Source organism: Bipolaris sorokiniana (assembly GCF_000338995.1).
Source record: "Bipolaris sorokiniana ND90Pr unplaced genomic scaffold COCSAscaffold_12, whole genome shotgun sequence".
NCBI classification, from domain to species: Eukaryota; Fungi; Ascomycota; class Dothideomycetes; order Pleosporales; family Pleosporaceae; genus Bipolaris; species Bipolaris sorokiniana.
Genome location: NW_006911906.1, coordinates 1,320,022 through 1,346,547, shown reverse-complemented (window position 1 = coordinate 1,346,547; position 26,526 = coordinate 1,320,022). Strand labels below are relative to the sequence as shown.

The 26,526-nt window shown below is 51.3% G+C and overlaps 8 protein-coding genes across 8 annotated transcripts; 5 read left to right on the top strand and 3 right to left on the bottom strand.

Annotated features, from left to right (window-relative positions):
• Positions 1-1,425: 1,425 nt before the first annotated feature.
• COCSADRAFT_39456 (uncharacterized protein) lies at positions 1,426-4,727 on the bottom strand. The gene is made up of 3 exons (XM_007704462.1): positions 4,484-4,727; positions 3,963-4,430; positions 1,426-3,912 (listed from the first exon to the last, which is right to left on the bottom strand). Exons 1-3 carry the CDS (start codon positions 4,683-4,685, stop codon positions 1,610-1,612), a joined length of 2,973 nt encoding a protein of 990 aa, XP_007702652.1. The 5' UTR covers positions 4,686-4,727; the 3' UTR covers positions 1,426-1,609.
• Positions 4,728-4,903: 176 nt separating this feature from the next.
• COCSADRAFT_148829 (uncharacterized protein) lies at positions 4,904-6,759 on the top strand. The gene is made up of 3 exons (XM_007704826.1): positions 4,904-5,271; positions 5,325-5,856; positions 5,908-6,759. The coding sequence occupies exons 1-3, from the start codon at positions 4,974-4,976 to the stop codon at positions 6,539-6,541; spliced, it is 1,464 nt and encodes a 487-aa protein (XP_007703016.1). The 5' UTR covers positions 4,904-4,973; the 3' UTR covers positions 6,542-6,759.
• Positions 6,760-7,702: 943 nt separating this feature from the next.
• Positions 7,703-8,640, top strand: COCSADRAFT_163164 (uncharacterized protein; the record flags this gene model as incomplete). Its single annotated transcript, XM_007704825.1, has 2 exons — positions 7,703-8,569; positions 8,620-8,640. The coding sequence occupies 2 exons, from the start codon at positions 7,703-7,705 to the stop codon at positions 8,638-8,640; spliced, it is 888 nt and encodes a 295-aa protein (XP_007703015.1).
• Positions 8,641-8,697: 57 nt separating this feature from the next.
• COCSADRAFT_148822 (uncharacterized protein) lies at positions 8,698-10,699 on the bottom strand (the record flags this gene model as incomplete). The annotated part of the gene is made up of 3 exons (XM_007704824.1): positions 10,229-10,699; positions 9,894-10,186; positions 8,698-9,856 (listed from the first exon to the last, which is right to left on the bottom strand). Exons 1-3 carry the CDS (start codon positions 10,547-10,549, stop codon positions 8,698-8,700), a joined length of 1,773 nt encoding a protein of 590 aa, XP_007703014.1. The 5' UTR covers positions 10,550-10,699.
• A 143-nt stretch (positions 10,700-10,842) lies between these two features.
• COCSADRAFT_123734 (uncharacterized protein) lies at positions 10,843-12,007 on the top strand. The gene is made up of 2 exons (XM_007704823.1): positions 10,843-10,985; positions 11,036-12,007. Exons 1-2 carry the CDS (start codon positions 10,974-10,976, stop codon positions 11,729-11,731), a joined length of 708 nt encoding a protein of 235 aa, XP_007703013.1. The 5' UTR covers positions 10,843-10,973; the 3' UTR covers positions 11,732-12,007.
• A 1,741-nt stretch (positions 12,008-13,748) lies between these two features.
• COCSADRAFT_29058 (uncharacterized protein) lies at positions 13,749-14,937 on the top strand (the record flags this gene model as incomplete). The annotated part of the gene is made up of 4 exons (XM_007704359.1): positions 13,749-13,826; positions 14,233-14,354; positions 14,392-14,523; positions 14,646-14,937. 4 exons carry the CDS (start codon positions 13,749-13,751, stop codon positions 14,935-14,937), a joined length of 624 nt encoding a protein of 207 aa, XP_007702549.1.
• A 2,751-nt stretch (positions 14,938-17,688) lies between these two features.
• On the top strand, positions 17,689-19,840 carry COCSADRAFT_96930 (uncharacterized protein; the record flags this gene model as incomplete). Its single annotated transcript, XM_007704822.1, has 2 exons — positions 17,689-17,746; positions 17,856-19,840. 2 exons carry the CDS (start codon positions 17,689-17,691, stop codon positions 19,838-19,840), a joined length of 2,043 nt encoding a protein of 680 aa, XP_007703012.1.
• Positions 19,841-22,905: 3,065 nt separating this feature from the next.
• Positions 22,906-23,483, bottom strand: COCSADRAFT_39449 (uncharacterized protein). Its single transcript, XM_007704461.1, has one exon. It carries the CDS (start codon positions 23,279-23,281, stop codon positions 22,991-22,993), a length of 291 nt encoding a protein of 96 aa, XP_007702651.1. The 5' UTR covers positions 23,282-23,483; the 3' UTR covers positions 22,906-22,990.
• Between the last annotated feature and the right edge of the window lie 3,043 nt (positions 23,484-26,526).

Genomic DNA, 26,526 nt, shown 5'->3' with positions numbered 1-26,526 from the left:
CGTCCCACGGGACCATCAGTCGATAAACACCCCCGCCTAATAATGACTATATCGATTTTTCTGTCCCTGTCTCTTTTCGTTTGCAAGTATCCGGATGGCAAGGGAAAAAAGCGACATGGAACAAGGTTCACATATTACATCCTGGAACAAAGCAACAACACCCAAATCACACATCCACAAAATGTGATGTATACGCGACAAAACAAACAACCGGCATAGAAACTTTGTCGAACTGCATCACAACCGGAAGCAACTCGGTCTATATCGCGACATCTAAATAACTTCTTCACAAATATCCATCCAAGCAGCGCACAAATCACACATCCCCAAACGGCACAACTTCGGACCCTTCCTCCTCCCCCCTCACGTGTTCCCTTCCCCCAAACTCACAAATCCCACTCTCGGCCCGTCTCCTGGGGTGATCACGGTCCATCTTTTGATTAAACCCCTCCCCCGTCATTCCTCTCTCAAATGCCTTACCTACCCTCTGTCGTACTTTGGGTTATGGCGCCATTCTTTTCCTAAGCGCTTTACCCCTACATTTTCTCTCTCTTACGTATATACTTTGTTGTATACCACGGTATACTATTTAGTCCAGCCAGCCACTCGATCAGTTAGTCGGCTGGTTGGTTGGTTGGTGACCGTGACCGCGAAAAGTGATAGTGATGGTGGTGGTATAATGCGTGGTACGTGTATGTACCTAGTCACCAACTCAAAACAAAAAAACAAAAAAAAAGATTGCCATGTGCGACTACGGATATGGGTGATGTGACGAGAAAATGTGTGGGTAATGTGACGGCATCGTACGATGTTTTGTCGTTCGTTCGCTATACGGACATACTACGCTTGCCTTCATTTGTCTCACAGGGCTACAACGGTAGACCGAAGCGAAGAGAGACACCCCAGAGCAAAGACAAAGTGGCGAATTTCAAACGGTCGCTGGACAAAAGTTTGTCGGCGAGTCCGGTGGGAGGGGCGAGCTGGAGATGGATAACAATAGTAGCGAGATAGGCGTGCAGCAGCACACCCTCTTCGCCTTGGTGCGTTGAACTATCGCGAGTCGTGGGTTTGGTGTGGCTTTCACTACGGTATGAGGCCGCACTAAGTGGGGGAGTCCTCGTCTTCGTCTAGTAGCCAACTCGCTCAGCAGAAATGTGGTGGGGTGACATTATCCTCGCTTGCGTTGGTGTTGGTGCTAGATACTAGTTTTGGGGAATTTGGGGAATTTGGGGACTTGTGGCGATGGTGGCCGTTCTCCACGTATGCATTAGTTGGGTGGATGCGGGCGTTGGGTGACGTCCAACGTCCACTTTGGGGATGTTGCAAGACATGCAGTGTGGCTGGCTGTCTTTTTATTATTTGTTTGGTACGGTACTGACTAGCTTCTGTCAGAACGGTATGCGGGGATCGGGATCGAGGATCGGATGGACATCATCAGAAAATGTCATTGTAGTGGAACTAATAGGGTATGAAGAAGCTTGCATGAGATATTAGGCCTTCAATCCACCCATCTTACGTATAGTACATGACAGAGAAAGCCCACTCTTATTTTTTGTTCCTCTTAAAACCAACAAATGCAACATAGCCGTCATGTTTCTTCTATTCATCCTCAGACCAGACTCAACTTGACCTTCCTCTTGCCAGTGCTCTCTTCAAGCTCATCCATAATCCTGACAGTGACCTTCTCAAACAACTCAACGCTCCTCTTGACATCGCCCTTGATACTGAGTACATAGTTTTCAGCATCGAAGTCGGCCTCTGGCTCTGGAGTCGCAAGATCTCTCAAGCGGATAAGGCTCTCAATGCCAAAGCGTGGCACAAACACCACGAAACCATTGGAAAAAATCTTCATGATGAATCCTTCTTCGTTAATGTCCTTACCCTTGAGCGCTTGGCCGACGTAATACTCGATCGAGGCTCGTCCAGCCATTTGGGCATTGCGGTGACGGACGTTGATGTTTTTGCATACGGCCTCGAGTTTGGCTTTTGATTGCAGACTGGCGTCTAGTTGCTCATACTCGATTGCAGCAGCAAGCTGACGGTGTGCTTCAAGATCAGCATAACGACGAATAGGAGATGTAAAGTGCGTGTAAATCTCGCTGGCCAGACCATAATGTCGGAACTCTGGATATGCTTGTGTGCCTGCGCAAAAGTACTCCGCGGACATCATGCAGCGTGTAGCCATGATTCTGACTAGAGTGTTGAAGAAGGGGTTGTTAGGATCAACACACTTGTCGAGCGAGTCAGCCAGAGCCTTGGAACTGTCCGTCTTGATCTCCATTCCCTTCTTCACCTTCAGCTGGTTGTCAAGCTCCTCAAAGTTCGTCTTAGGTGGGGCCGCGTGACGGCGCAACAGAGCTGTTTGTGGAAAGGCTTCGTAATTCTTCGCGGCGACACTGGTGTTGGCGAGCAACATGAACTCTTCTACGAGCGAATTGGTGTCGAGATGCTTCTTGGTCTGCACATCTGCTGGGTCTGATGTCTCGGATTCCGTTCGGACCTTGACCTCTGGCGAGGAAAGATTTAGAGCTCCTGCATCCATTCGCTTTTGCTTCAACTTCTTGGAGAGCATGAGCAATGTTCGCATGCCCTTTGTCAGGTCATCAGTTTGTGATTGGTCGTCTATCCGGATCTGGGCTTGTTCGTAGCTAAAAGCCTCCCTTGAGCGGATGACGGACTTTGTGAAATGAGAAGCAACAATATCCGCGTCCTCTGTCATTTCCCAAATCACAGAGAAGGCGTATCGCTCAACGTATGGCTTCAACGAGCACAGATCTGTTCCAAGAAGCATGGGAAGCATGTCTATGCGCTTGTCGACTAGATATACTGTTGTTCCACGCTGACTGGCTTCTTTGTCCATTGCATTATTCGGTTTGACAAAGTGTGATACATCGGCGATATGAACGCCGACCTGGTAGTTACCGTTTGGAAGTTTGTGAGCGTGGAGAGCATCGTCAATATCAACACAACCGACAGGATCAATAGAGCAGACTAAAAGATCGCGAAGATCCTTGCGCCCTCTCCAACCCGGATCGTCCATGTTGGCGGGTACTTTCCAGTCGTGGCCTTCGGCAGGCAAACAATCCAAGACCGTCTTGGGGAATGGCTTGTATTGTACGTCCCACTCAAGCAGTAAAGCTTCGGTTTCTGCGCCCTTTGATTCAAGTTCACCAAGTGATCGAACAAAATGGCCAACCGGATACCGTGAATCTTTTTCCCAGGAGTCGATGGTTGCCAGAACACGCTGACCAAGAAGCTCTCCAGCCTGCCGTGTTCGGATACGGATCTTGGGTATGCGCTTGTCCATGGGGACGAGGAAGACAGTTTGTTGTTGTCTACTTGATTTCGATGAAGAGCGGACCGAGTCGCGGTCGATATGGCCCACGTATTGTCGCCAGTTACGCTTGATAATACCCACAACCCGTGCTGTCGGCTGCGGCCGTCCTTCTGCGCTCTGACCGTGGACTCGTTTTACCTCCTCTTGTAATGCTCGTCGCTCCCTCTCAGGAATAACGTTCTCTCCCTCTTCTGCCTCAGCGTTATCGTTCTTGTTCACTGTCTCTTCTTCGATGATTTTTGTAGATGGTGCTTTCCATTGATCTTGAGGCAGGACTTCGACAACGACAACATCACCAGAAACCGCACGATTGCTGTTCTCGCGTCCTAGGATTAAGAGTGACTTGTCGAAAGCGGGGACATGTACAGATCCTTCGAGGTAGTTGTATGGTGAAACGTTGAAGATGCCTTGGTGTAAAGTACCGGCTTTTACGCCCGTCATCATTTTTGAGACGGAGTAGTGCTCCGAGTAGAAGACCTCTGCCTTTTTTGATCTGACTTCGCGCTGTTCTTGTGCAGCACTAATCATGTCGAGAAGTTCATCAGAGTTTTCCAGGCCGGAAACAAAGTCGGATACTAGACATAGAGGTTAGTGTTGTGCAGCTGTGATTGCGCCGGAGACTCACATGTCAGGCCAGGCACATCCTCGCTCTTGGCTTTGCGCAGATTATCCCTATCATCAGTAATCATGACGACAGTGGGGATGCGAGTCTGCGACTTGCTTCGTGCTTTGACAGCGTCGGTGATGTGCTGGTTGTACCATTGGACGGCTTTGCGCACTGCCCGGTCATTGCGGTCATTGATCGTCTCGCCGGGCTCCCGGACTACATTCGTCTCTTGTCTGAACTCGTTGAAGAAGACGTAGAAGCGCTTGCCCTCATTCTTGGTTAGAGATATCAAGCGGTGGTAAAGCGGTAGCGAGCGGTTCTTAACCTCCTCGAGCACGGTTTGGAGCACAATGACATCATGGAAGGCGGTTTCGACTTCAAACAGGTCCATACCCGTGAGGAAGGCGTTTGTGTCTGGAACTAGATACTGGCCATTGGGAAAATGCTTTGATCCTGCCGGCGTGTCGGACAGGACGAAAGGAGATGCTGAAACGGGTTAGTGTGAGACTGCACGTGAAAAGGTGCTGTGGTCAACAAACTCTTCTTGGAGTAGTCAGCGGGCGCAATTTCGAGACATGCTCTGCAGAGGGTCGATGAACAGGGAATGTCCTGTCGTAGATAGAGCTCTCTGACGATTTTTTGGACTTTGCCGCTTTTTGTTGATCGCACGTAGACCTTGCTGGAGAGATTTGATTGGCCACGATCGGCAGCCGTGGAGCGCTTGAGACTAAAGTACTCCATGTGTAATTTTGTGCAGCCGGGGCGTGTGGCTGCAAGTGTGGGTGTAGTTGTGGTGGTGGTGGGCGTGGGAGTGAATAGTAGTCTGCGAAAGATTGATGCCAAGACTGGCAAGCGGTGGGCCCTTGCTCAAGCTAGCTGAGTGCACGCCAGATGACGGAGCTTGGTGGGCCCGCGTATGCAAGTCGTTAGGTGCAGAGTAGCTGCTACATCGATACAAGCTCCCCAACCCAACCTCCAAGCTTCCACATCGCCCACCACCCCTCCCGCCGCTGCATCCGCACGCCCACCATGTCTTCGCCGGACCCGCCCACCTACCTGACGTCGATCCAGAACAACATCCGCGCCCGCCCCATCTCGTGGGAGGGCGCTGTGCGCGCAAAGACCATCACCGACGCCGACCTCAAGAAGATCAAGTCCATCGACAAGGTCCGCAAGGAGCAGCGCAAGCAGACCATCGAGGCTGATGTCGACGGCTTCGTTGCCCTGCTTGTCGGCGGCAATGGCTCCCAGAGCATCTTCGAGGCAGCCGCCAAGCGCCAGGACATCATCCACTACATGCTCGTCCTGCTGGGTGATATGATTGATGGTACGCATGCTGCCCTTATGCCGTTACCTGCAACGTGAAGCTCATGGCGATAGATATTCCCGCCTTGACATCGGCTCTGGCACAGCATCCGGCCCCCTACAAGCCATTCCTCCCGCTTCTCAAAGCCTCGTCCAGCAACGAAGACCCTGTGCCGCTGCTTACTTCGTCGGTCTTGTCTGGTCTGCTGTCACACGCCGTCACCCAGTCTTCTAAGGCTACTCCCCAACTTGACGAAGCCCTCGCTCAACTCTTCTCCTACCTCTCGATACTGGCAAAAGCCTCCGACGCCGGCCTGCAGGACATTGCTGTGCGCCAATACTCTGCCGTGCTGCGCAGCAAGCGCTCTAGGCATATCTTTTGGGAGCATAGGAAAGAGACGTTGAACCCTCTGTTTGACATTTTACGTGCTGCTGCGGGATCTGCAAAGGATACGGACTCGACCCTATACAGCGCTGGCGCCAGTATCCGTAGCACAACCGATGGCGCCATCTCAGGTGGTGTTGGCCTCCAACTGCTCTACCACGTACTTCTCGTCATCTGGCAGCTCAGCTTTGAGGGCGAGCTAGTTGGAGAGGGCCTTCAAGAGTGCGCTATATCCCTGCCCCCACTATCCTCTACACCCGCTAACAGTCACAGTGAACACGACATTGTCATCCTCTACACACAGCTCCTCAAGGTCTCACCCAAGGAGAAGACCACGCGCCTGCTACTTTCCACGCTTGTCAACCTCTTAACCACTAACCGTCAAACTTTGCTTCCTACCGCCGTCCTTGCTCGCCTACCTTCTCTCCTTACAAGCCTGAAGTCACGTCATCTGACCGACGAGGATGCCCTCGAGGACTTGAAGACTCTGAACGAGCTGCTCGACGAGTACACCAAAACTCAAACCACATTTGACGAATACGCAGCCGAGCTCCACTCCGGTCACCTTCGCTGGTCTCCGCCCCATTGCAACCCTACTTTCTGGCGAGACAATGCACGTCGCATATTGGAAGAGAACAAGGGCGAACTACCCAAGAAGCTTGCGGAGATTTTGTCGAAGAGTTGGGAAAATGACAAGCAGGTATTGGCAATTGGATGCAATGATGTTGCATACTTGGTCAAGGAGGTACCAGAGAAGCGACAGCAGCTTGAGAAGTTGGGCTTGAAGGGCAGAGTTATGGAGCTGATGCAAGAGGCGGACGAGAGCGTGCGATGGGAGAGTTTGAGAGCTGTTGGTGAGTGGCTTCGGTACAGCTTCGAGTCCAAGACGGAGTTGCCCGTCAGGTAACGGGTTTAAACTGAGCCGGTGTTTGTTTCGCGAAGCAGTAAGAAGCGTGTCCAAGTGCTTGTCCGTGTACATCTTTGACGTCAGACGAAATATGCAATACAGTACTCTGGCTACCAGATATTTACACGTTATCCGCCAGTGTCTCTTCCATTGTATAGTACCACACAGTCTAGTATATTAGTGCCTAACATATCTCATTAACATTCTTCCATGTCCTCATCCTGTACCCCCCTTTTTGGCTTCTCGTGATGATCAGTCATGTCATCTGATTTGAGTGCGGATAGTTTGTCTTTTCAACACACAGTGTCTATGTGAGATATATCTACGTTGTCTATGGATTGAGATACTGCAATGTGTATGAAGGTGGTTTTGCATTAGATCTTCTTGGTTCTCAGAATATACAGTAGTCAAACAAAACTCATCTTTAACGAAGCTTTCTTCTTTTTTCTTACTTTCCAGTGCTGGAATTATCAGATTCTGAACTGCGATACTAGAACTAAATGGCACATCCCGTTTCTTGGAATAATGGACGAATACACTCTCAGGTCCTAGATCTCTCTATACTAAGTGGAAGGAAAGATTTTGGCTAACTATAGAATAAGTAGGTTATTGTTTAGACACTGTTTTTGAAGATGACTAGATCTTTAAGATAAGGTATGTGATGAGCTTTAGGCGTTTTGAGATACTTGGCATGCTAAACCCGATCTGTGTGACTTGAGTTTTCAAGTGCAAAAGAAGATTCAAAAACATACGACAGCGGAGATTGGCTAGTGGTCGCCCACCTGACTACTAATCCGCCGGTAAACTGCTTAAGTACGAATGATCTGACAGGGATTCCGACGTGAAAGGACAAGTAATTAGGAAAATATGCTAGGAGGTTAGTCCATACAATCTTATCAGAGAAGCAAGATAGGCTATTATACAAGCCACGTGACTTCGTAATAAGATTAGCATCTATGCTTACGTATCTTCCCTTTATATATAGGTAGTAAACAATTACTTCAATCCCTTCTTTATACTCCCTATGGACGTTCAAAAGAGGGAGATATATAAGAGAGATTAAATACGTAGAGGAAATGGTGTGGTGGGGCAAGCTCCAGTGGGGTAAGCTCTCCCGCAGATGAGAGCCACCATGCCGTCACTGCTTCAACCAAAACCTCCATGTTCCAACTCTTTCGGCCGCTGCTCTTCACGAAGCCCTTCGTGCGATCATACTCGTCCGAAACAAAGCGCTTCAGTGCAGTGGAAACCCTGGAATATGCGGACAACACAAAGAAGCTAAGCGTACCTGGATTCGACGCCAATAAACCCGCAGTTTTTAGATCCGCATTCTCCGATTTCCCAGCGGAAAGGAAATGGTTCACTTCGAGCAATGATCATCCTAGTTATCCTCAAGAGCTTAATCTAGCGTATTTGGAAAAACATGGCAACGCAATTGTGCCGCTAGAAGTAACGCGACCATCCGTCCACAATGTGCAGAACGAGACGTTTGATCGCATCGAAGCGCCTTTCTCCCTTCTTCTAACGCACATGGGCGCGACGGAGGATCAGGGCGTACGACTTTACCTTGCGCAACATTCGTTAGAAGACCTTCCAGCGGAACTGAACAAAGACTTGCCCATGCCATTGACTTTCCTAACGTGCTTGAAAGCTCGTGGCGATATCTATGCTTCGAGTCTTTGGATGGGTAGACCGCCGACTCGTACCCCATTGCACCGGGATCCGAATCCGAATCTTTTTGTGCAATTGGCGGGTAAGAAAAAGGTCAGGATGATGACACCTGAGGTTGGAAGAGGTGTGTTTGAGAGGGTGCGGCAGCAGATACGTGGAGCTGATAATGATGCAACCATGAGGGGTGCAGAGATGATGCAGGGGAGGGAGATGGAGGGTCTTGAGACTGCTGTTTGGGGTGATAATAAGGACGGGGTTAAGGGATGGGAGACGACCCTCACAGCCGGCGATGCGCTATACATTCCTTTGGGATGGTGGCATGCCGTTAGGGGTGTTGGGAAGGGCGCAAATGCTTCTGTAGGTACACCGGCTTATTTTACATGCCATATACTAAGTGTGAATGCTAGGTTAATTGGTGGTTCCGCTGAACCTAGACCGCTTTCCAGCAAACTCCAACACCCCGAGTCTTTATGCCGCAGCAGCGTTCAGAGATCCTCTGACTGCACTTCGACCCTGACAGTAGCCTCCGTCCCATCAATCCACGTCCCAATCGACCTTGTGCCAGGCAAAATCTCTATTTCACGCATCACACGTTCCATACCTATCTCCGCCTCGCTATCCTCTGAATCCCAATCATCTTCCACAATTTCCGTAGCCGACTTGCGTACCGACATCCAGTCACCAGTTTCCCAGATCAATCTGCATTTGATAGGCTTGATGTTGAAGTGCTTGCCTACAACACCAAGAGTGGTGTATGCAGTACTGCCCATTGGAATCTCCGTTTCAAAAATCGTAGATGGGGAGGTTGCGAGATAGAATTTGATACGAAGCAGCCGGGCAGCCAAGGAGTTTGGATTCACAGCATTTGCAGAACACTGGATATCAGGCTCACCATACTCCTCGCACAACCATTCGTATCTCGGATGGCTTTTCAAGATTTCCTCTCGCAGGTTCTCGGATGCAAACTGAAGCTCCTTTGCGATCATAGAAAGGTAGTACGACTCTGCGTTCAGCCGCTCTTTTTCGGTGATCGGACTATGGTTTAACGTCTTGAGCTGCCCCAGTCGCGCAAGCGTAAGCATGTACCCATCGTCGGCAGTGAGAGAACGGCCGTCTGGTGCCTGGAGCGATTGGTACAGGGGGTTGTGCGAGACTCGCAAGCTCTGGAGACCAGGAAAGACGTGAATGAGTTTTTCGATGAAACTCCATGTTGTTATCTCGTTAAATGAGAGATCGACTTCTCGCACTGTTTTTGGGAACAGCGGTGCCGATGCGCCGACGCTAGCTATCTCGGAGACTTTGTTGGATTTCAGGATCAGTCGCTTGAGGTTCGGTAGCTTTGATAGGCATTCGATGGATGAAAGGGATGTGATGTGATTGTCTTCGAGTGTAAGGTCGTTGATTGTTGGGTTGGGTGTATGTGGCGTGAGGGCTGTATAGAGGTTGCTCGAGGCGGAAAACGTGGTGAGGGAAGGGAAGAGATGAGTAAGTCGTGCTATGTCTGCCCAAGGAAGAAGCGTGTCTTCTAGCTTCAAAGATGTTATACGTGTAAAGGCTTTCCGGCACCTTTCCTGTTCCGCGTCCGTAAGATTTACATCTCGGAAACGTGTGCCGCTGTTCTCTTCTATCAGCATGCTGCCTAAACTATGGGTGTAGTGATGAAAGAAAAGGCAAAACCTACTCCACCCTCAAACTCCTCAGCTCTGTCAATTGTTCGCATATTGCTGCCACTTCTCTCCAATCCTCAAACAGATTCCTGCTCAAATCAAGTTCGATGGCTTTTGGACAAGCGTCCTTTACATCGCTCTTCTCACCACCTTCCATCCACTTCGTGCCCCGTGCTTCTGGACGATGCATACATAACCCATCCAAGATGATAATCCTCAATTCTGACAGCTGAGCGAGCTGCCGTCGAATCTTATCGAACCCGATTTCCTCTGCTGGCTTTCCATTGAAAGTTACTGGCTTCCGATCCTGTTGTTTATGCGGCGCCTGAAGATTAAACACGACTTGGACATCTGGGTCCTGGGGTCCTTCTTCCCCATACTCTTTTTCTTCCTCTTCAGACGCATACTTTGCTTTGAGCGCCTTTACAAAAGAACGTGGCGGATCTGGTTTGCGGGCTGGTCGGATAAATGATCCAGAGGTCGGAGAGGGATTCAAACACGTAAAGTATTGAGTGCCTTGGTGCGAGCCCGAGTGCTTCCCACGGGTAGGATCGTCCCATTCTACCCCAAGCCATGTACCGGTGGTTCCCTCTACGGGGCCGTGATAACGAACCGTACAAAGATGGGAAGCATACGAAAGGCGTTTACCGAGATAGATACCTGTTGTCATTGCTGACCTTGACGTCGACCAGTGAAGCAACGTTAATAGTGTACTGTAATTTTGATAATATTTACGTGATCCTTCTCCTTATGTTGTGCCGGCAAAGCTGTCGGTCTTACCGGAATGGTTTTTGGAGAGCTCAAACTTTTGTCCTAAAATTAATGCAGACTGACTATCGTAGGCATCAAATTTGGGTGTTGCATGATGAAGGTATAAGGCAGCCATGCACGTGATGTGGCAAGCGGAGCCTCGCTAGCGCGGTACCTGATCGCCGCCTCGAGAAGTCCTGACATGCGCATAGTACATACACGACCGACGCGCCTCACTGCACAACCCTCTGCACTCAGCAAACAGAAGTCGCGTAAGAGTATAGTATCTAAACCCCGCGTAGCTCTTTGGATTGACAACGAAACCTCTCTGAAAGCGATCAAATATGGATTACCAGGTATGTTCACACGTCACGAAAAAGTTGAAAGCAGCTGCTAACTCTCACAGAATCGCGCAGGTTCTAAGTTTGGTGGAGGAGGAGTCGCCTCACAGTCCGCAACGAACGCTGATCGAAGAGAACGTCTCCGCAAGCTTGCACTCGAGACGATTGACCTCGACAAGGACCCGTACTTTTTCAAGAACCACGTCGGTAGCTTCGAGTGCCGTCTCTGCTTGACAGTCCATCAGAACGATGGCTCATATCTCGCACATACGCAGGGAAGGAAGCATCAAACAAATCTGGCACGCCGTGCTGCAAAGGAGCAGAGAGAAGGGAAAAGAGACGATGTCGGTCAGCAAGGACTGCTTGCTGGAGTGGTGCCCAAGAAGAACGTTATCAAGATTGGGCGGCCTGGATACCGCATCACAAAAGTACGCGATCCCAATACGCGTCAGAACGGCCTGCTGTTCCAGTTCCAATTTCCGGATCTCACCCCTGGCGTAACCCCCAAGGTCCGTATCATGAGCGCATACGAGCAGAGGATTGAAGAGCCCGACCCAAACTACCAGTATCTCATTGTTGCGGGAGAGCCTTATGAGACTGTTGCGGTCAAGTTACAGTCCCGCGATATCGACAGGAGAGAGGGCAAGTTCTGGTTCTGGTATGACGAAGACGCCAAGGAATTTTGGTGCCAGGTCCTGTTCAAGACTGAACGTGACGAACGTTTCAGTGCAGTTCCCGGTCTTGCACCCGGCCGCAAGTAAACCAACCCAATGGTGATTTTGTTTTGCTTTGGGACTTAGGTTTGATGGCTTTTCCGGCAAGACACGATTCATAATTTGAGGCAGGCAAGCGAGCTCTAGCTTGATCATACGACACCAACTGTTTATGCATTTTCGAATTGATGGCGTTGTAATGGCGTTGTTAACAACAAAGACACTGATTTTGATGGAACCAAGTTGGTGTATGTAAACCCTTAGTTGCAAGATAATGAATACAAATCTGACATCAAGAAGCCATTGGCAGAATCTTTCCAAATCTTTGAGTCGAGACTATCAAAGACCAAGAGTGAATCCAACAATTGTCCCGGTACCGTCAGCATCAAACACTTTGCGACTGCTGACATTGTATATACAGTCACGTGACAATATATATTTGTTCAAGGTGAATACTAACGCATCGTAGACATATTTCTGCAGTTTCGGCCTCTGCATACCTTCCAGAACTCATCTAAACATGCTTGCTCAGTATTGTGTTGTTCAGCTGATCGCCTGCATTCGCGTGCCTTCCCTAAACAACATCGGTATCGATAGTGTGCAGCACCTGCCGCAGCTTCCTCTCACCGTCTTTCCTCGCTTCCAGCCTCGACCTTTTCAAAACTTTACCTTCCAGTCAATGCCTCAGCATTGACCTGCCTCATGATCTAGTGATGCGATCATGTCCGCCGTCATTTCGATATTATCAGTCCTGGCGCATCTCATTACTTTCTCTATGAAACGACGCGTAAGTCCATTGTTGTACAGCACATTACACATATCTGGTTCGCGCTTGCAGGGGATGTGGCGCAGTGGTATGCAAATGTAGGTGCCTGTGTTTTTCCTGCCGTCTTTCCAATCCAGAGATTCCCTGTGAAAGGTGCACATCTGCGGGAGTACTACCACCACCAATCCATCGACAGGGGTTCTGCAGCTTGTCTCTCCGAGACAGACATGCAGAAACTAGATGCCTTAGAGTTGCTGATCAACAAAAAGACGTGTCGATCTTGCTTTTTTGAGATTTGACCATGTCTGCTCTCTTGACTGGATAGTCTGAGCGTGATACAGACCGATGATGATTTGTTTGGAAAAAGTCATATGCACCAAAAGGGACTGTTTCGGAGATTCGTTGATCTACAGCCGCAATGCTTGGTCTAACCCTGTCCTCTACTGGGTACGCAAGCTGGCTGTTTCCCTGTCTAAGTATACACGACATTGGGACCAAAAATTCAGATTCTCATCTTGAAATTGATGACGGCGGTAAGCAAGCAGATGGTTTCTTTTTCGTTGCAGAAGTCATAACAAGGCTCCACGTGTTGTGAGTAGGCACGATAACTCAGGGATTCCCACACCTCGTACTCTACCCGTCAGGGTCAATGCATGAGTGACCCCCGTCTAGGTCCCATGAATTGAAGGAGACGCCCTAGGCGGAATCAAAAGACAGCACGCATGAGTGCTACGTTAGACATGACCAGCTTCATCAGCCATCACGCTCTTTGACGAAGACATTTACGGGTGTTGTGGCTGATCATCTGACACCTATGGATGGGTAAATGCGATAACCGCCCCGGTCTTGTCAAGCCTTCACGCAGCCAGTAGCGCCTGACCGCTTGTTGATGGAGAAAACCGTTGATTTAGTATGATGATTGGCTGCAACTCCTTCACTCGTTGATGCAGCCTCGCCGCACCTCCCCACTTTGGAGCGGATCGCGGCACTATTCGATTGTAGTTGATGTCTAGCCTGCAAATCGCCCAGACAAGGATACTAGAACAAGACTGCAGGGTTACGTGAAGCTCCGAAGAGGCAGGGTTCTGTCCAAGGATAGTGCATGCGCGGCCTCTATCTTACAAATGCTCGGGAATATGCCGAGAGTATTAGCTTGTGCTGTCTTATTTGTTTCAAAACTCAGATACGACCAAATTTGGGAGTCTAGACAGCATGGCAACAAAAGCATGTGCGTGTAGATCCCCGTGAAGAGTCGGAGATGGCATGGTTACGCGAATGACGACGCCTCAAAAGAGCAGAATGGCATGGACTATTGATGTTTTTTTTGAAGCAATTTGTTTTTACTTCGGTGTCCTAAGAGCCGAAGAAGAAGAGCATGTAAGCTTCACCGCTAAAGCTGTATGGTCCCGAAGCAGTCGGCTCCCATACCGAAAGCCAAACTAGAAGCCAAACATAGGGTTTGGCTTTGAGTGCTCCATTTGACGGTTGCGGGAACGGACACACTCGCTCGTTAAGCGGTCCTGTCAATTGCATCCCAACAAGCCGGGAATATGAAACGAGGTATGGAAAACAAAACGATTGCACGGGACGACGTACGACGGTTGCATCCGTCGGCTGCAAGGCCAGTCGAGACTGACCATGACCCCGTCATCGTGTCTGGTTTCTGTTGCTGTTGCAATCCAGCACAGTGGATAGAGCTGTCATATGATGATCAAACAGCCATCCTAGCTCAATAGCAGTGCCCCGCCAAGCAGTCGATTGAGCCTATGACTATGATTCACAGTGGAATGTTTCAACTAATCCTTGCAATGTGCGCGCTACAGATGTCATGACAGCGGTGTACGGGTTTAGTAGCGTAATGAGCAAGGTCTTGGGCCGGCTCAACAAGGACGACGTGGTATTCAGGTAAGGCGCCCGTGGCGACTTTGACGCTCGCGCCCAGAGGACGCATTGCAGCTGTGGAGATTGAGAGCCATAGAGAACGGATTCCAAGCTCCGCTCATGTAGTAGTTCCGGGTTACGAAAGGAGTGGATACAAGCGACGGCGCACTTTGTGGAAATCACTCAATGGAGAGTAGGTATTAGCCACCAACCGGATGCTCTAGTATATTGTTTCTCCAGAACCCCAGTGATGAGGACCGAGTTCGGATGCGAGGACGCTTGATCAGACAAAGAATGGTAATACTTCCAGATTAGTGGCAAGACCCTGCACCTGCAGGGCAACAAGGCAGATAGCAAAACTTTTGCCTCAGGGTCTAAGACATGGGACTTTTGTGGCACAGCCTCCCGGGAACGCGTCAAGAGGCAAGAGACGACAAGCAACGAGCGCGATGAGCAGGGTCGCTGTGCGGGACAAGAAGCCGCAGCGGGAGCAGGCATTTGCATTGGACAAGACAGCACGGTTGAGATCTTCTGGCATATGGATGTAGATTGTTACTTCGCGCAGTTTCAGGCCATGTGGACGTCAAAGAGCACAGACCGGGTTTAGGGTAGTTAGAGGGAGCGCTTGATATAGTGGAGTAAGCAAGGCAAGCATGGCGTAATGACCCCCGCTAGGACAGTGACGCGAGCTGCGGAAAGGCTGTACGGTCAGATACGGACAAGGTAGCATGGTGGGGATCGGGTGCAGCACGGGCAGAAAAAAGCTGCTGGGGTATTCGACCAAGTGCCCTTGTTCAGCGGGAGAGCGGGTCGCTTTGTGGAACAGATCGCCGAGTCAAAATAAAGAGGGCTTTTAGTTTTTTGGCCATAGGGCATGGGGGATGCGATTTCGAATCAGAGGCAGCGTTGAGTAGTGGGGAGCTTGGGCCGAACGGCAAACTGGAAACCCGGAGTCATGGAATGGCGTCGAGCAGTCTGCACTCCATGGCCGCTCATAAGCCAAGCGCCGGGCGACGGCGCTACGCGTACACTACTAAACGACGACGACGGCGCAGCCGGCTAGGGAATACATACTTACTAGAGGAAAATGCAATACGCATCCAAGCTCGGCGATCAGCGTAGCTTTGTCAGAAGAGGAAGAGACAGGCAGGGTCGGGGTCGCGGGAATGCGACGGGCAAGGCAGCAGGAAATGATATTGAACAGAGCCAAGCCAAGGGCAACGCGGGTTTGAACAGCTCCACAGCAATAAACTTGGGCTTCCGCATTCGGCTGCTGCGGCAAGTGTTTCCCTCTGGGCCTGGTAGTAAGTCAGACGATACGGCTTGATTGATAGAAGGAGAAAGGTAGATGCATGACTGCGGACGCCAATGCACGTATCCAGGGTAGTCCTGTCTTGGGCGAGCTGCAGGCCCATGGGTGTGCAAAATCAATGATTCGACGGCAGCCTGCTGACACTTTGTTCGCCTTGCTGGGAGACGGTCCATCAGCAGGTGGACAGGCGTGCTCACTGGTCGACATGGGTGGGTTAGAGCGAACTGGTCGCAATGGCCGCTCAGAGCTGGCCGGCGGCGGTCGCATCGGCAGCCGGAAGCGGCCATGATAGGCAGCTCTGGGCAATGACCACGGCCGTGAAAGCTGAGAATGGACGGAACTGTAATATGCATGGAACAGGAAGAAGACGAGGTTACGGATCAGGATAGGGAGCATCAGCCGCGATAGTACTACTTGCTCTACTATCAGCGGCATGATGAGCTGAGGCAGCAGGCCCGGCATGCTCGGGTGCTTGGCCCAAGGGCGCTGTGGAGACGACGGAGTCTGGCAGCAGGAAGCAGATCCAAGCTAGCGGTCGCTATCGCGCAGCATGATGCGAGTAATCCTGTTCCGCTCCGTTGAAGAAGAAGAACAAGAAGAAAGCACAGGCAGCGGCATGGGCGCGTCTGCCCAGAAAGCCAGCTCCTAGCAGTAGCAGCGAAAAAGCCACCGGGTCGTGCAGGGCCGTAGGAGAGCCACTTTTTATCACACTGCAGCGCCTCTAATGCCTGAAGCTTGTCGCCGTCGTCATTGCGTGCCATTTGCTCACTAGACGACGTCTTGTCTCCGCCGTGCGGGCCGTCAGCTGCTGGGGGACAAGGGCATATCAGATTGGGCCTCGCCCATCTTTCGTAATTGACCACAGTTCAGAGGGCGTCGCTCCAGTTCCGTCCGCACACACACACGCACACGCACGCGCAGCACACGCACACCCGGCCTGGCCTCTGCTCTCGCCGCTCGCCTCCTGCCCGCCTCGCTGCCACCCAGCCTCTGCCCGCTGCCCGTGTCTGTCCCCTCGGCCAGAATAGCCGCGCCCACGACGACGCTACACTACTCTCTACATTCCCATTCCCATCCCCATCCATCCCTATCCATATCCCTCTACCAACCACGCCTGGGGTCCTGCTCCTAGATACGCCGCGGCCCCCCCGTCGTCGTCGTCGCTGGCTAGACAGCCTGTCACCACCCAAGGTTCGTCTGCTCCCCCAACCCCCCATCCCCCAACCGTTCGCTCCGCTGCTCGTACACTCGTTCCTGTGTGTGTGTGTGTGTGTGTGTGTGTGTGCGTGCGTGCGTGCGAGCTGCCCTGCTTGTCCGGCCTGGTCGCGCTCCCGCCCCAGGACCCATCCCGCCCTAGCCAGCAACGCAACGCGCGCGCGCTCGAGTGCTGCAAGTCACCCTTACAGCGGCTGCTCGCAGACACACGCCTTGGGTTGCATCTCACGTGGCGTCTTTTTGCTCCACCGTCGGCTCCTATCTACGGGCACTGATCGCGCACCGCGACCGGGCGCGCGACGCACTTTTGTTCTGCGCCAACACCTGAAACTCAAACTTAACGCCTTGTTAGTGTCTATCGATCAGCACGCGCGGACCGTCGCCGTCGCCAACCCGTGCCTTTTTTACATATTCCTCCGCAATCCTAGGCTGTGCCACCTGTTCGTGCATCGAACAAGTAGACGCCATCGCCTTTGCCCACACTTGCCCGTACTTGAACTCGGCCTCTCGCTGCTTTGGCCAAAACACGAAGCGCGTGCCCTTGTCCGAGCCTTGGCCCCACCTGCGCCCTCCAACTCGCCCTCGCCTCTCTCGCCCCAACCTCAATCTTGGTTCGACCGCATCGACACCCCGTCCTTCTCCATCACCAACCAGCACATGACCGCCGCCCACAGCTCAAGCCCGTTGTGCGCCTAGCCCTACTAACCTCCCTGCGCCGATTGGGCCCACCCTCCCTGAGCTTCACGACGCTCGACGGAAGCTTCCCTCGAGCTTGGTCGCTCCCGCGCCGCCTGGATGTACTCAGTGCATGTGCAACAGCCCATACAAATCATGTCAAATGGTGGCATTGGAAACGGCATCATGGACTCTGGTACCATTGACCCGTCGCGTAAGTAGTCGCGTCCCCTCCTCCCACAGCTGCCCTTTTCCTTCGCACCGGCCTGCGCGTCTGTTACATCCGACGCAGCCTCCCGCGAGTAATTGTTGACCTTGGCCAGATGTCTTCTCCGGCCCCCCGCAGCCTGTCGCACAACAACAGCAGCAGCAATCGCGCGGCCTGAAGCGCAGTCGCTCTCCCGATACCAGCTACGAGCTGCAGGGCGACGACACTCCAAACAACAAGCGCAGTCGTGGCCGCCCTTCAAAGGGCGCCGCCGCGCGACCCCCGTTTGGCGGCTCTCCCAACCGCGGCTCCCAACCTCCGCAGACTCCATCGCAGCACTCAGGCGCCGCGCCGCCCGTGCAAACCCCCCAGCTGCAGGCCACATCGCTGCCTAAAACTTCCCCTCCCCAAGCGTCGCCACCTGCCAAAGCGACGCCTGCCAAGCCCACAGTCATCAAGGCGCTGCCCACTGTGCGCGACCATACGACTGATCAGCTTAATGCAGAAGGCGATGAATACATCCCCCGCGAAATCGACGAGGCGGGAGAGCGAAAGGTGACACAAACCGGCCACCCGCTTGATGGGCGCGAATACCGATGCCGTACCTTCTTCGTACCTAACCGAGCTGACAAGCTCTTCATGCTTGCCACTGAGTGCGCACGCGTTTTGGGATACCGAGACTCGTATCTACTCTTTAACAAGAATCGATCTCTCTACAAGATCATTGCCACCCAAGCCGAGAAGGACGATCTTATTCACCAGGAAATTCTTCCTTACTCTTACCGTTCCAGGCAGATCGCTATCGTGACCGCCCGCTCCATGTTCAGGCAATTTGGCAGCAGGCTGATTGTCAACGGACGGCGCGTACGCGACGACTACTGGGAGAGCAAGGCTAGAAAACAAGGCTTCACCGAGGAAGATGCTGCAGGAGAAAAGAGACCTGGCGCGGCAAAGGCAAGAGAAGCAGCCGCCGCCGAAGCCAACCACGCCAACGCCATGGCCTTTGCCCATCCTGGAGCCTACACGGGTAACAATCAAGACTATCTAGGCTCTACGATCAACCCTCTGCAGCCATTTGGTGGTCTCAACCCCGCTCCAGGAAGCATGCCGACCACAGCCCCGGATGCGTATAGCCACCGACCCACTGCTGACCTACAGCCTCGGGACTACAGTGGTGTTCAACGCCCACGACACGAAATGCAGGGTACCCCCTACCAAGACATGACGAGGCCAAGCCCATCTGGCGAGATCCTCAATGCAGCTGCGCAGACAGCCGAGGTTAACAAGCAGCTCGAACAGCAACGCAAGAACCGAAAAGAGTATCTGAACGATGTCTGGACACGTCCGCATGAGCCGCCAGTGCAGCCGAACCGCCCAGGAACAGCCGAGGGAGAGCATGCTCCACAAGTCTCACAAGCTGTTCAGTCTCCGCGCATATCCTCGACATCTGTGACCATGTCAGGAAGTCAATATGGCATGCCAGCACAGACGCCACAAAGACCAGGACAGTCCATGGGTGCGCAGGCTTACCGCCCGCAAACCATGCCCCAGAACAATATGGTCCCATCGCCCATGGCTCAACAGCACACTCCACTCCGACCAGACCAGATGCACCGTCGACCACCGAGTATCGGCATGCCTCAAGGTATGAACGCTTCAAGCATGGGGCCTGGAGGCATGCTCCCTAGTGTTCAACAGACTGCGGGGCATGGCTATCCACCATCGCACATGTGGCAGGGACCCTCACAGCCATCTCCCCTCTCTCAGCAGCACAACATGCAGCAATACGCCCAGCGCCCTCCTCAGCAGTCGCCACTTCCTCAGCAATCTCAGATGCACGCCTCGCCACAGCTCCACCACGCCCAAAGTAGCGCCTCGATGCATGGCACTCCCGTTCAGCAATACCAGACCATGGGAGCCATGGGCGGCTCTATGCCTGGCGGAGACAGTGGGTACCAGGCAATAGGTCAAAACCCGTACCAGCCTAGTCCAAGCCCTCACCAATTCATGCAACAGCAGAGTGCTGCTGCTCAGCAGCCTGGCATGCCTGGCTGGGCACCTCCTCAGGCTTCTCAACAAGGAGGATGGTCATCTTACTAGGAGAAGCTAGTACTGTCCAGCCTAACCTCATCAAGCGCAATGCAGACCTGCACTGCGACGCCATGTCCGTCACTGGAGATTGCATGGACACTCATCTAGTTCGCTCTGGATTGATATGATTCCCGGAAGCCCGCGGCGTTTACTGATTTAGATTCATGTCATGCCAAGAGCCAGTCGCTACGATATTCACCTACTGTTTGCTTTTCGTCTCATCTCGCATACTACGCTCATTCAACCCTGCGCCCCACTTGGCTCCCCTACTCATCGGCGACAATGACCTTACGATACACGAGTTGGTTATGAGTACGCCAAGCAACGAAGATGACACGATAGCATCATAGACCCGGCGGTATGGGAAACCATTCTTTTATCCGGAGCCCGGCGGCTCCAACTCCCGTATATTTGCGACTTTTGAAACGCACCTTCTATTCAGCGACCATATTCGCAAGGTCAGTTCATGCTACTCTGCTTGGCATGGAACGGACTTCCCCAGTTTTTTTCCTTTGCGGCTTGACAGTAATTGCATGGGTTCAGTGCGAGCAGGACAGACGATTGGATATTCTGGCAGAGTTCTCTACGTTGCATCGCCAGTGGCGCCGCTCTTGGTCAGATTGTCACATCTTCTTGCTACTGCTATTTTATCTTCTGCGATTTTCTCCGAGTATTAGCTGCCCCCCGTTGTACCCGTCTCATTAGTGATGGTTTAGTTGTCGCTTTGCACAAGATTCCCCCCAGATTCCCCGCACCTTGTTTTTTGTGTTATTTTATTCTGTGGTATTGCTTTACAGTTGTAGGCATCATTGTATATTGGAGGGAATAGGCTCTATGCTTTTGGCATGGGCTAAGGGTAGGGATTTTCAAGGAACGTCTAGACAGGCACTACTTGGGGGCTCGAAACACATAGCCGGAGGCCTTTTGCATCCTTCCCTTAATAGTAATCTCCGCCCCGTTTTGCGCAAGATAAGATTTTTACGCTCAAGTAACGTTTGGTGTTCGGACATGTGCCTATCTGCGCCTAGCCACAATAGCATCCATGGCAGGTACCAAGCAAAGTCGTCTCACCATGTGCTGCACCCCAGGAATTTCGTCCGTCTCACCAAAGGCTATCCCGGAGGGTTTGCTTTATCGATCTACAAATGACAGCATCTTATGAGTACAAGCGCAGTCCCACCGCAGCGCGCGCACGTTCGACTGGGGGGTGGGCAGTAGCAGCGGCGGCGGCGGTGGGGGACCACTCTTGCAACCTGCATTCGAAGCGGCGAAAGAGCGGGCATGGTACATGGGTTCTGCAACAGATCGTGGAACGGATGCGGGAACGGACGGCGGCAACGCCGCTCAGACCACCAAAGGCCATGCATCATGGACTTGCGCAATCAAGGGCTCGGCTATTCGGGGGAGGCATGTCATTGGAATATGCAAGCTTGCGTTTTCCCTTCTCTCTCTCTCTCTCTCTCTCTCCATGTCGCCCGCAGCCTCCAATCCCCTTTCTCTCTCTCCCCTCAAACCTTAAACTCAATCAGCTTGTTTTTGTGGCGTCATCTGTCGTTGTCATTGTCGTCATCTTCGTAGTTGGTCTTTTTTTTTCTTTTTTTTCTTTTCATTTTGTTGGTTTGTCTGCGGTTTAATAACATAACTTTTGCATTTTGTATTTCTCAAGCCATCGCTATCTAATTGGCTAAGTTTCGTTCGACCACTTCAGCTTGCAGCTTGCGCGAGCCTACCAGCCGGGAGTGGTCCATTGAATAAAATAGGAAAAAAGAAACGATAGAATCGAATGGGTCAACCTAGGAAATTCTGCCTGGGGAGGAAGAGGGCTCACTTTTTTGGCTTGGCCTTTCCTCCTTCTTCTTTTGCCTCTTGCTCTCTTTTGCTCCCCAGGCGGACGGGTCCCCCGCGTGTTGTGCGGCTCAACGTACTTGTTGTGTATCGTTACCTCGGGTCCCTGCTTCGCTCCACCCGCCGCCGCCGCCTCCTTCTCCTCTTCCAATGTTTAGCCTTTTTGGCATTGCCCTTACTTACCGATTTTTGGGATATTTTTGCTTTTGCGCTCTAGTCCTTTTTAGGAATGCTGAATGTTTGAGTAAATGAGCAACAGGGGTTTTGTCCGGTGAGCGAACAAGATTCTATGTACATGTGTGTAGTTCATAATCTGACCGTTTTTATGCAATACACATCCTACCCGCCAACAGTTTTTTCGCAAGAAGAGTTTTTGTTTTCCTTTGTTTGAGTTTGCGGTTGGCGCAACAGTTTTTTATTTGCGCTGTACCCAGTCTATCGGTTTTGTTTCTTTTTACTGGTACTTAGCAAGTAGGTCTTGATCGCTTTTTGCATGTCCTTCATTTCTTGTTGGCGGAGCTGAACTCCGCATCGAATCATTGACGCTACGTAATCATCGTGGGGCCTAGTCGGTGTAAATCAAAATATCGCCATTGTCTCTGTCTTTGTCTCGCTCGCTACTTTTTCTTCCTTGTCGTGTTACCTATCATGGTCTTGGAGGGGTGGGCGGAGGCTATGTTACATGGAATTTAGGGCATTTCATCGATCAAGTTTAGTCGCTCCGTTGGTTCTCCACTCAAACCTTTTTTCCCTCCTTCCCTGCCTCCCGTGCCTCTTGCTTTCTCCACAAGCGGGCCCTGCGTCGTCCTGCGAGGGTCTTGCTGCTGCGTATCTTTGTGCCACGCTACGTTTGCACCCGGCTTTGGGCCAGAGGAAGCAGGTGCTGCTGGGGTTCGACGTATAATGTGGCTGAACCCTTTTTCTGCAGGCGGTCCTTGGCTAAGGTGCTTTTCCTGGCGCGGTGGCTAATCGCGGGGTTCATTATATTATCCATCCATACAGGTGGCGCTGCGTCATTGACTGGATGTTGGACATGGCCTGATGGTGACCTCCACTCTTTGTGCAGGGTTAATTAAGATCACATGAAGACATAATTGGAAGATGTCTGTATACGGCAGATGTGAGAGTGGGGATAAGTGTGCAGTAGATGATGTATTGTTGATGAAGACGAATCGCTATTGAGCTAGCTCTCTAGTGAACCTGTGAGGCGATGTACCATTACTCGTGGATAGCACCGTATCTCACATCCGATCAGTTTGGTCCCCTTTGTTCTCGTCCTAAGCCCTAAACTATACAGCAGGTAATGCAATTGGTCTACACAAACCAGGTCAGCGTTTGAATGCTAGAATACATGTGGACTCCATCTCTCATATATAAGGTGAGGTTTAACGAGACTATTGTTAATAAAGTGGTACTTACAAACGTCGTAACTCTGAGCCCAGGACCACACTTAATGGTCGTACCCAGGGGGTTGCATGGGCCACACCTGGGTGGTGATGGCCCTGGCATGAATGTCTGTCTTTCTGCTAGGGCTTCATGCTGCGCTGGGGCAGCAGAGGCAACAGCCGCCAGAGCGGTTAGAGTGATGAGAGTAAAGCTCTTCATGTTGATCGAGAAGTGGATAAGTTAATGTGCGAGTATATCGAAAAACAGAGAGGAAGAATGTTCTGTTATTGGAATAGATGTCAGTGTACTTTTTTTGTGAGTCAATAGCAATACCTTATAGTTCTGAGTCGTTGCTGTCTACATCTTTCAAGCAGGGTCTATAAAGATGTTCGGCACCAATGTAAGAAATGATTTTGACCAAGTCACTACACAACACCTTAGACGCGGCCTTTCTCGTGCATTGCACTCCTTGCAAACCAAAGTCCGTTTCGTAAGATACACAGTAAGAACGTTAAGAAAAGGGTTGCAGATATACGCGGCCCGATATCAATTGACCGACTCTCAGAAGCTTTGATCGCACAGACACACAGAACTTTTGCAAACGTATTATGCCCTGCTGATGATAATGAGGTATCTAAAAGAGCTCTGTATTATCTAAAACGAGACCCTAGTGCTAGTAAAGTTAGCTTTTTAGGTCTGCGATTTAGGTAGCAACATGGAGTTGACTCAATTCTCCTTGTTCTGGGGATTTGTGGGGTCTGAACAAGGCAGACTGGCCGGGCAAAATATAATTGTAGACATGGTGTATATCCATTTGTCTGGTGCGTAACGGACCATAATTTCGTACATTTACTTGGTACACAATCCGCTAGTGATTGGAATGATTAGTATATACGAACTAAGTCCAAGGAAAATACGAACCGTAAAAGGTATCACCATGGGGCAAACAGATGCTAAAGATTAGCACTACGACAGCTCTCTACGACTGCAAGCCTATACTGAACAATGTGCACGCCGCCACCTGACAAATACTGTATCCGATCCAATAGGTTGACATTCAATTTTACAAACTCTCTATCTTATCCTTTGCCACTATACTGCACAGCCATTCAGGCCCCCCCAGTTATGTCATTACGTATCCTCTGATCAGCTCCCAAGTGCGAGCGCAAGCTACTCGCCAAGCGCTATCATCGGTACTAGTCCAGCTCGCGGGGGACGGCGACAGCGGCGTCTGAATCATGAGATGAACCCTTGGACATGTCATGGCCGCCCGTTGCAGGATCGCATCCTACTACGATACCATCGGCACGCTACGTGTGGCTGGAACAAACTCCCCTCCTTCCACAAGCAGCAAGACAAACATTATCCGCACGTCGGGAATCTAACAGCGAGATTTCAGTTTTTTGCTTTACCCGCTGCGCCTGTATTTTGAGCCCCTCCCCACCCCCGCCCGTCAACATCAAAACAGACACCATGGCATTGTTTTTCTGACTGATGATGACAATGTCGCGGACAAGGTTAGGTTCGACCGACTGTCATGCAGGCCCGGATACAGTATGCAGGTGAGTCACGACGCGCGCGCGCACTCGCGCTATTGTTGAGGCTTGGGGGTTTCCCTTACTAGTCCCGAAAGCTGGAGCTGTCATGTGGTTTGTCTTTTTCCTTTTCCACCATGTCCGGACCGTAACCCAATTTTTTGGAGCCTCTGAGCCACTGGTACTCTAGTACAATGGACGATTTGCCAATGCGCGGAGGGAAAAAACGCCTTGTTGGGGCCGCTTGTGCAAGCTGAATGTCTGGATGGCTGAGGGGGAGAGAGATTGATTTCCCCGCTTGTCATCGGTGAGTGAGAGACGGGACGGGGGGGTAATGAGTCGAGTGCATTGGGCTGCTAACATGTGCGACTCGGGCCACCTACCGTGCATGCGGGGATGCGCTAGATCGAAATCTAGATCCGGGTCCAGTCGAGATGGGAAATGTACGAAATGCGCTCTGAGAATCCTGGGGCACGGCTGGACGCACTCGCGTCACGCATGAAACATGGTACTGCTTTCTTTTTCCTAGTGTTTCACAAAGTCGTGGTTTTGAGTGCAGCTTGGCTAGGGCGATTCGTCATTCTTTGCCTTTTCTTTTGTCATAGTTTGCTCTCGTATTCTGGGGATCTGATGCTCAATGGGGCTGATCGTACCGGATCAGACTATACTTGTATTTGCATCACTGTAACAAAAACTATCTTCAGCAACTCCGAGAAACCGAATACCTCAACAGTAGGTGTAACAATGAATCCAGATGAGACTGTCTCTAGTGGTGGTCTTTGCTTACATCAAAGTTAGGTACCGAAGTACCCCGTAATGGACATGTCTTGGACCAGATACGGACCCCTCAACACCCTTTGAAAAAGCCGTCCTGTACCGCCACGAGCTTGCTTTTGTTCACCGAGATGACGGATCTAAGCCACTGCCGTGATAACTTCCCGATTCAAGTTGGGTCAACTTGGCAATAGCCACAAATGTCACATCTACCGTTTCTTATTCAGCCACGTCACAAACTCGGATAAACTTCTCCATCATGCCAGCTAGGCACTAAAAGCGACAAAAGAAAGTAAAAAGAACATTCCAGCCTGCCAAGTCCATGGTTCACACCAGATGGTTGCGTGTAACTTGCAAGACAATGATAACACTTGACAAAGTACCTGGTGTTACGCCCGGTACCTTGCATATACGCAAAAATGACGACCAAGCTCCCATTCTTTGTAACACTCAGCCCGGCAAACCGAAGATGCAGGTTCGTGTAAGCAACTAGCTGGAGGCGCGGCCCTGTCAGCACCAGGACCTTGGGTCCCCAAAGCAAAGGGAATAAGCTTCTTCGCCCACCATCGCCGTGGTACCGACCCTACCGGCGCCATGCCAAGCTATTTTGTTTTTGTTTTTTCACTCTTCCTTTCTCGGATACACCGGTGAACCAAAGACCTCGGGGAAACAAGGCGAGACATGAAACAGTCTTATTGATACTATCTATGTATATCAGCTAGCCGAATACTGAAGCATTGTCTGTACTGTGCCTCCGCGGTGAAAGCAAAGTGCATATCAAGACGAGTACAGTCTAGAGATAGAAACAATACCAGGGGGTGGAAATGGAGATCTCCCGATCTACTTAGACACCACACGAAGTTGGATCTCGATGAGGCAAAACAAAGATTGTCAAGTCAGACGCCACTTAGATTGCCGGTTCTTGATTTGAAGGGATGCACGACTGTGCTCCAACGATACTGGTGCGGAATGCTGCGTGTTTCTCGGTTCCATTGTTTTGTGGTACCGAGGTTCTGCATGGAGATAAAGCGTGCTTGTGCGATTTATCTGTGGGACCGAGGGTACAGATCCACGCTAATGTCAGGTCTGGGTGATGGGGAGTGATGCAGGAACCGCCCAAAGTTTAACGGAGTACGACGTGTGCGTGGGCTGGTG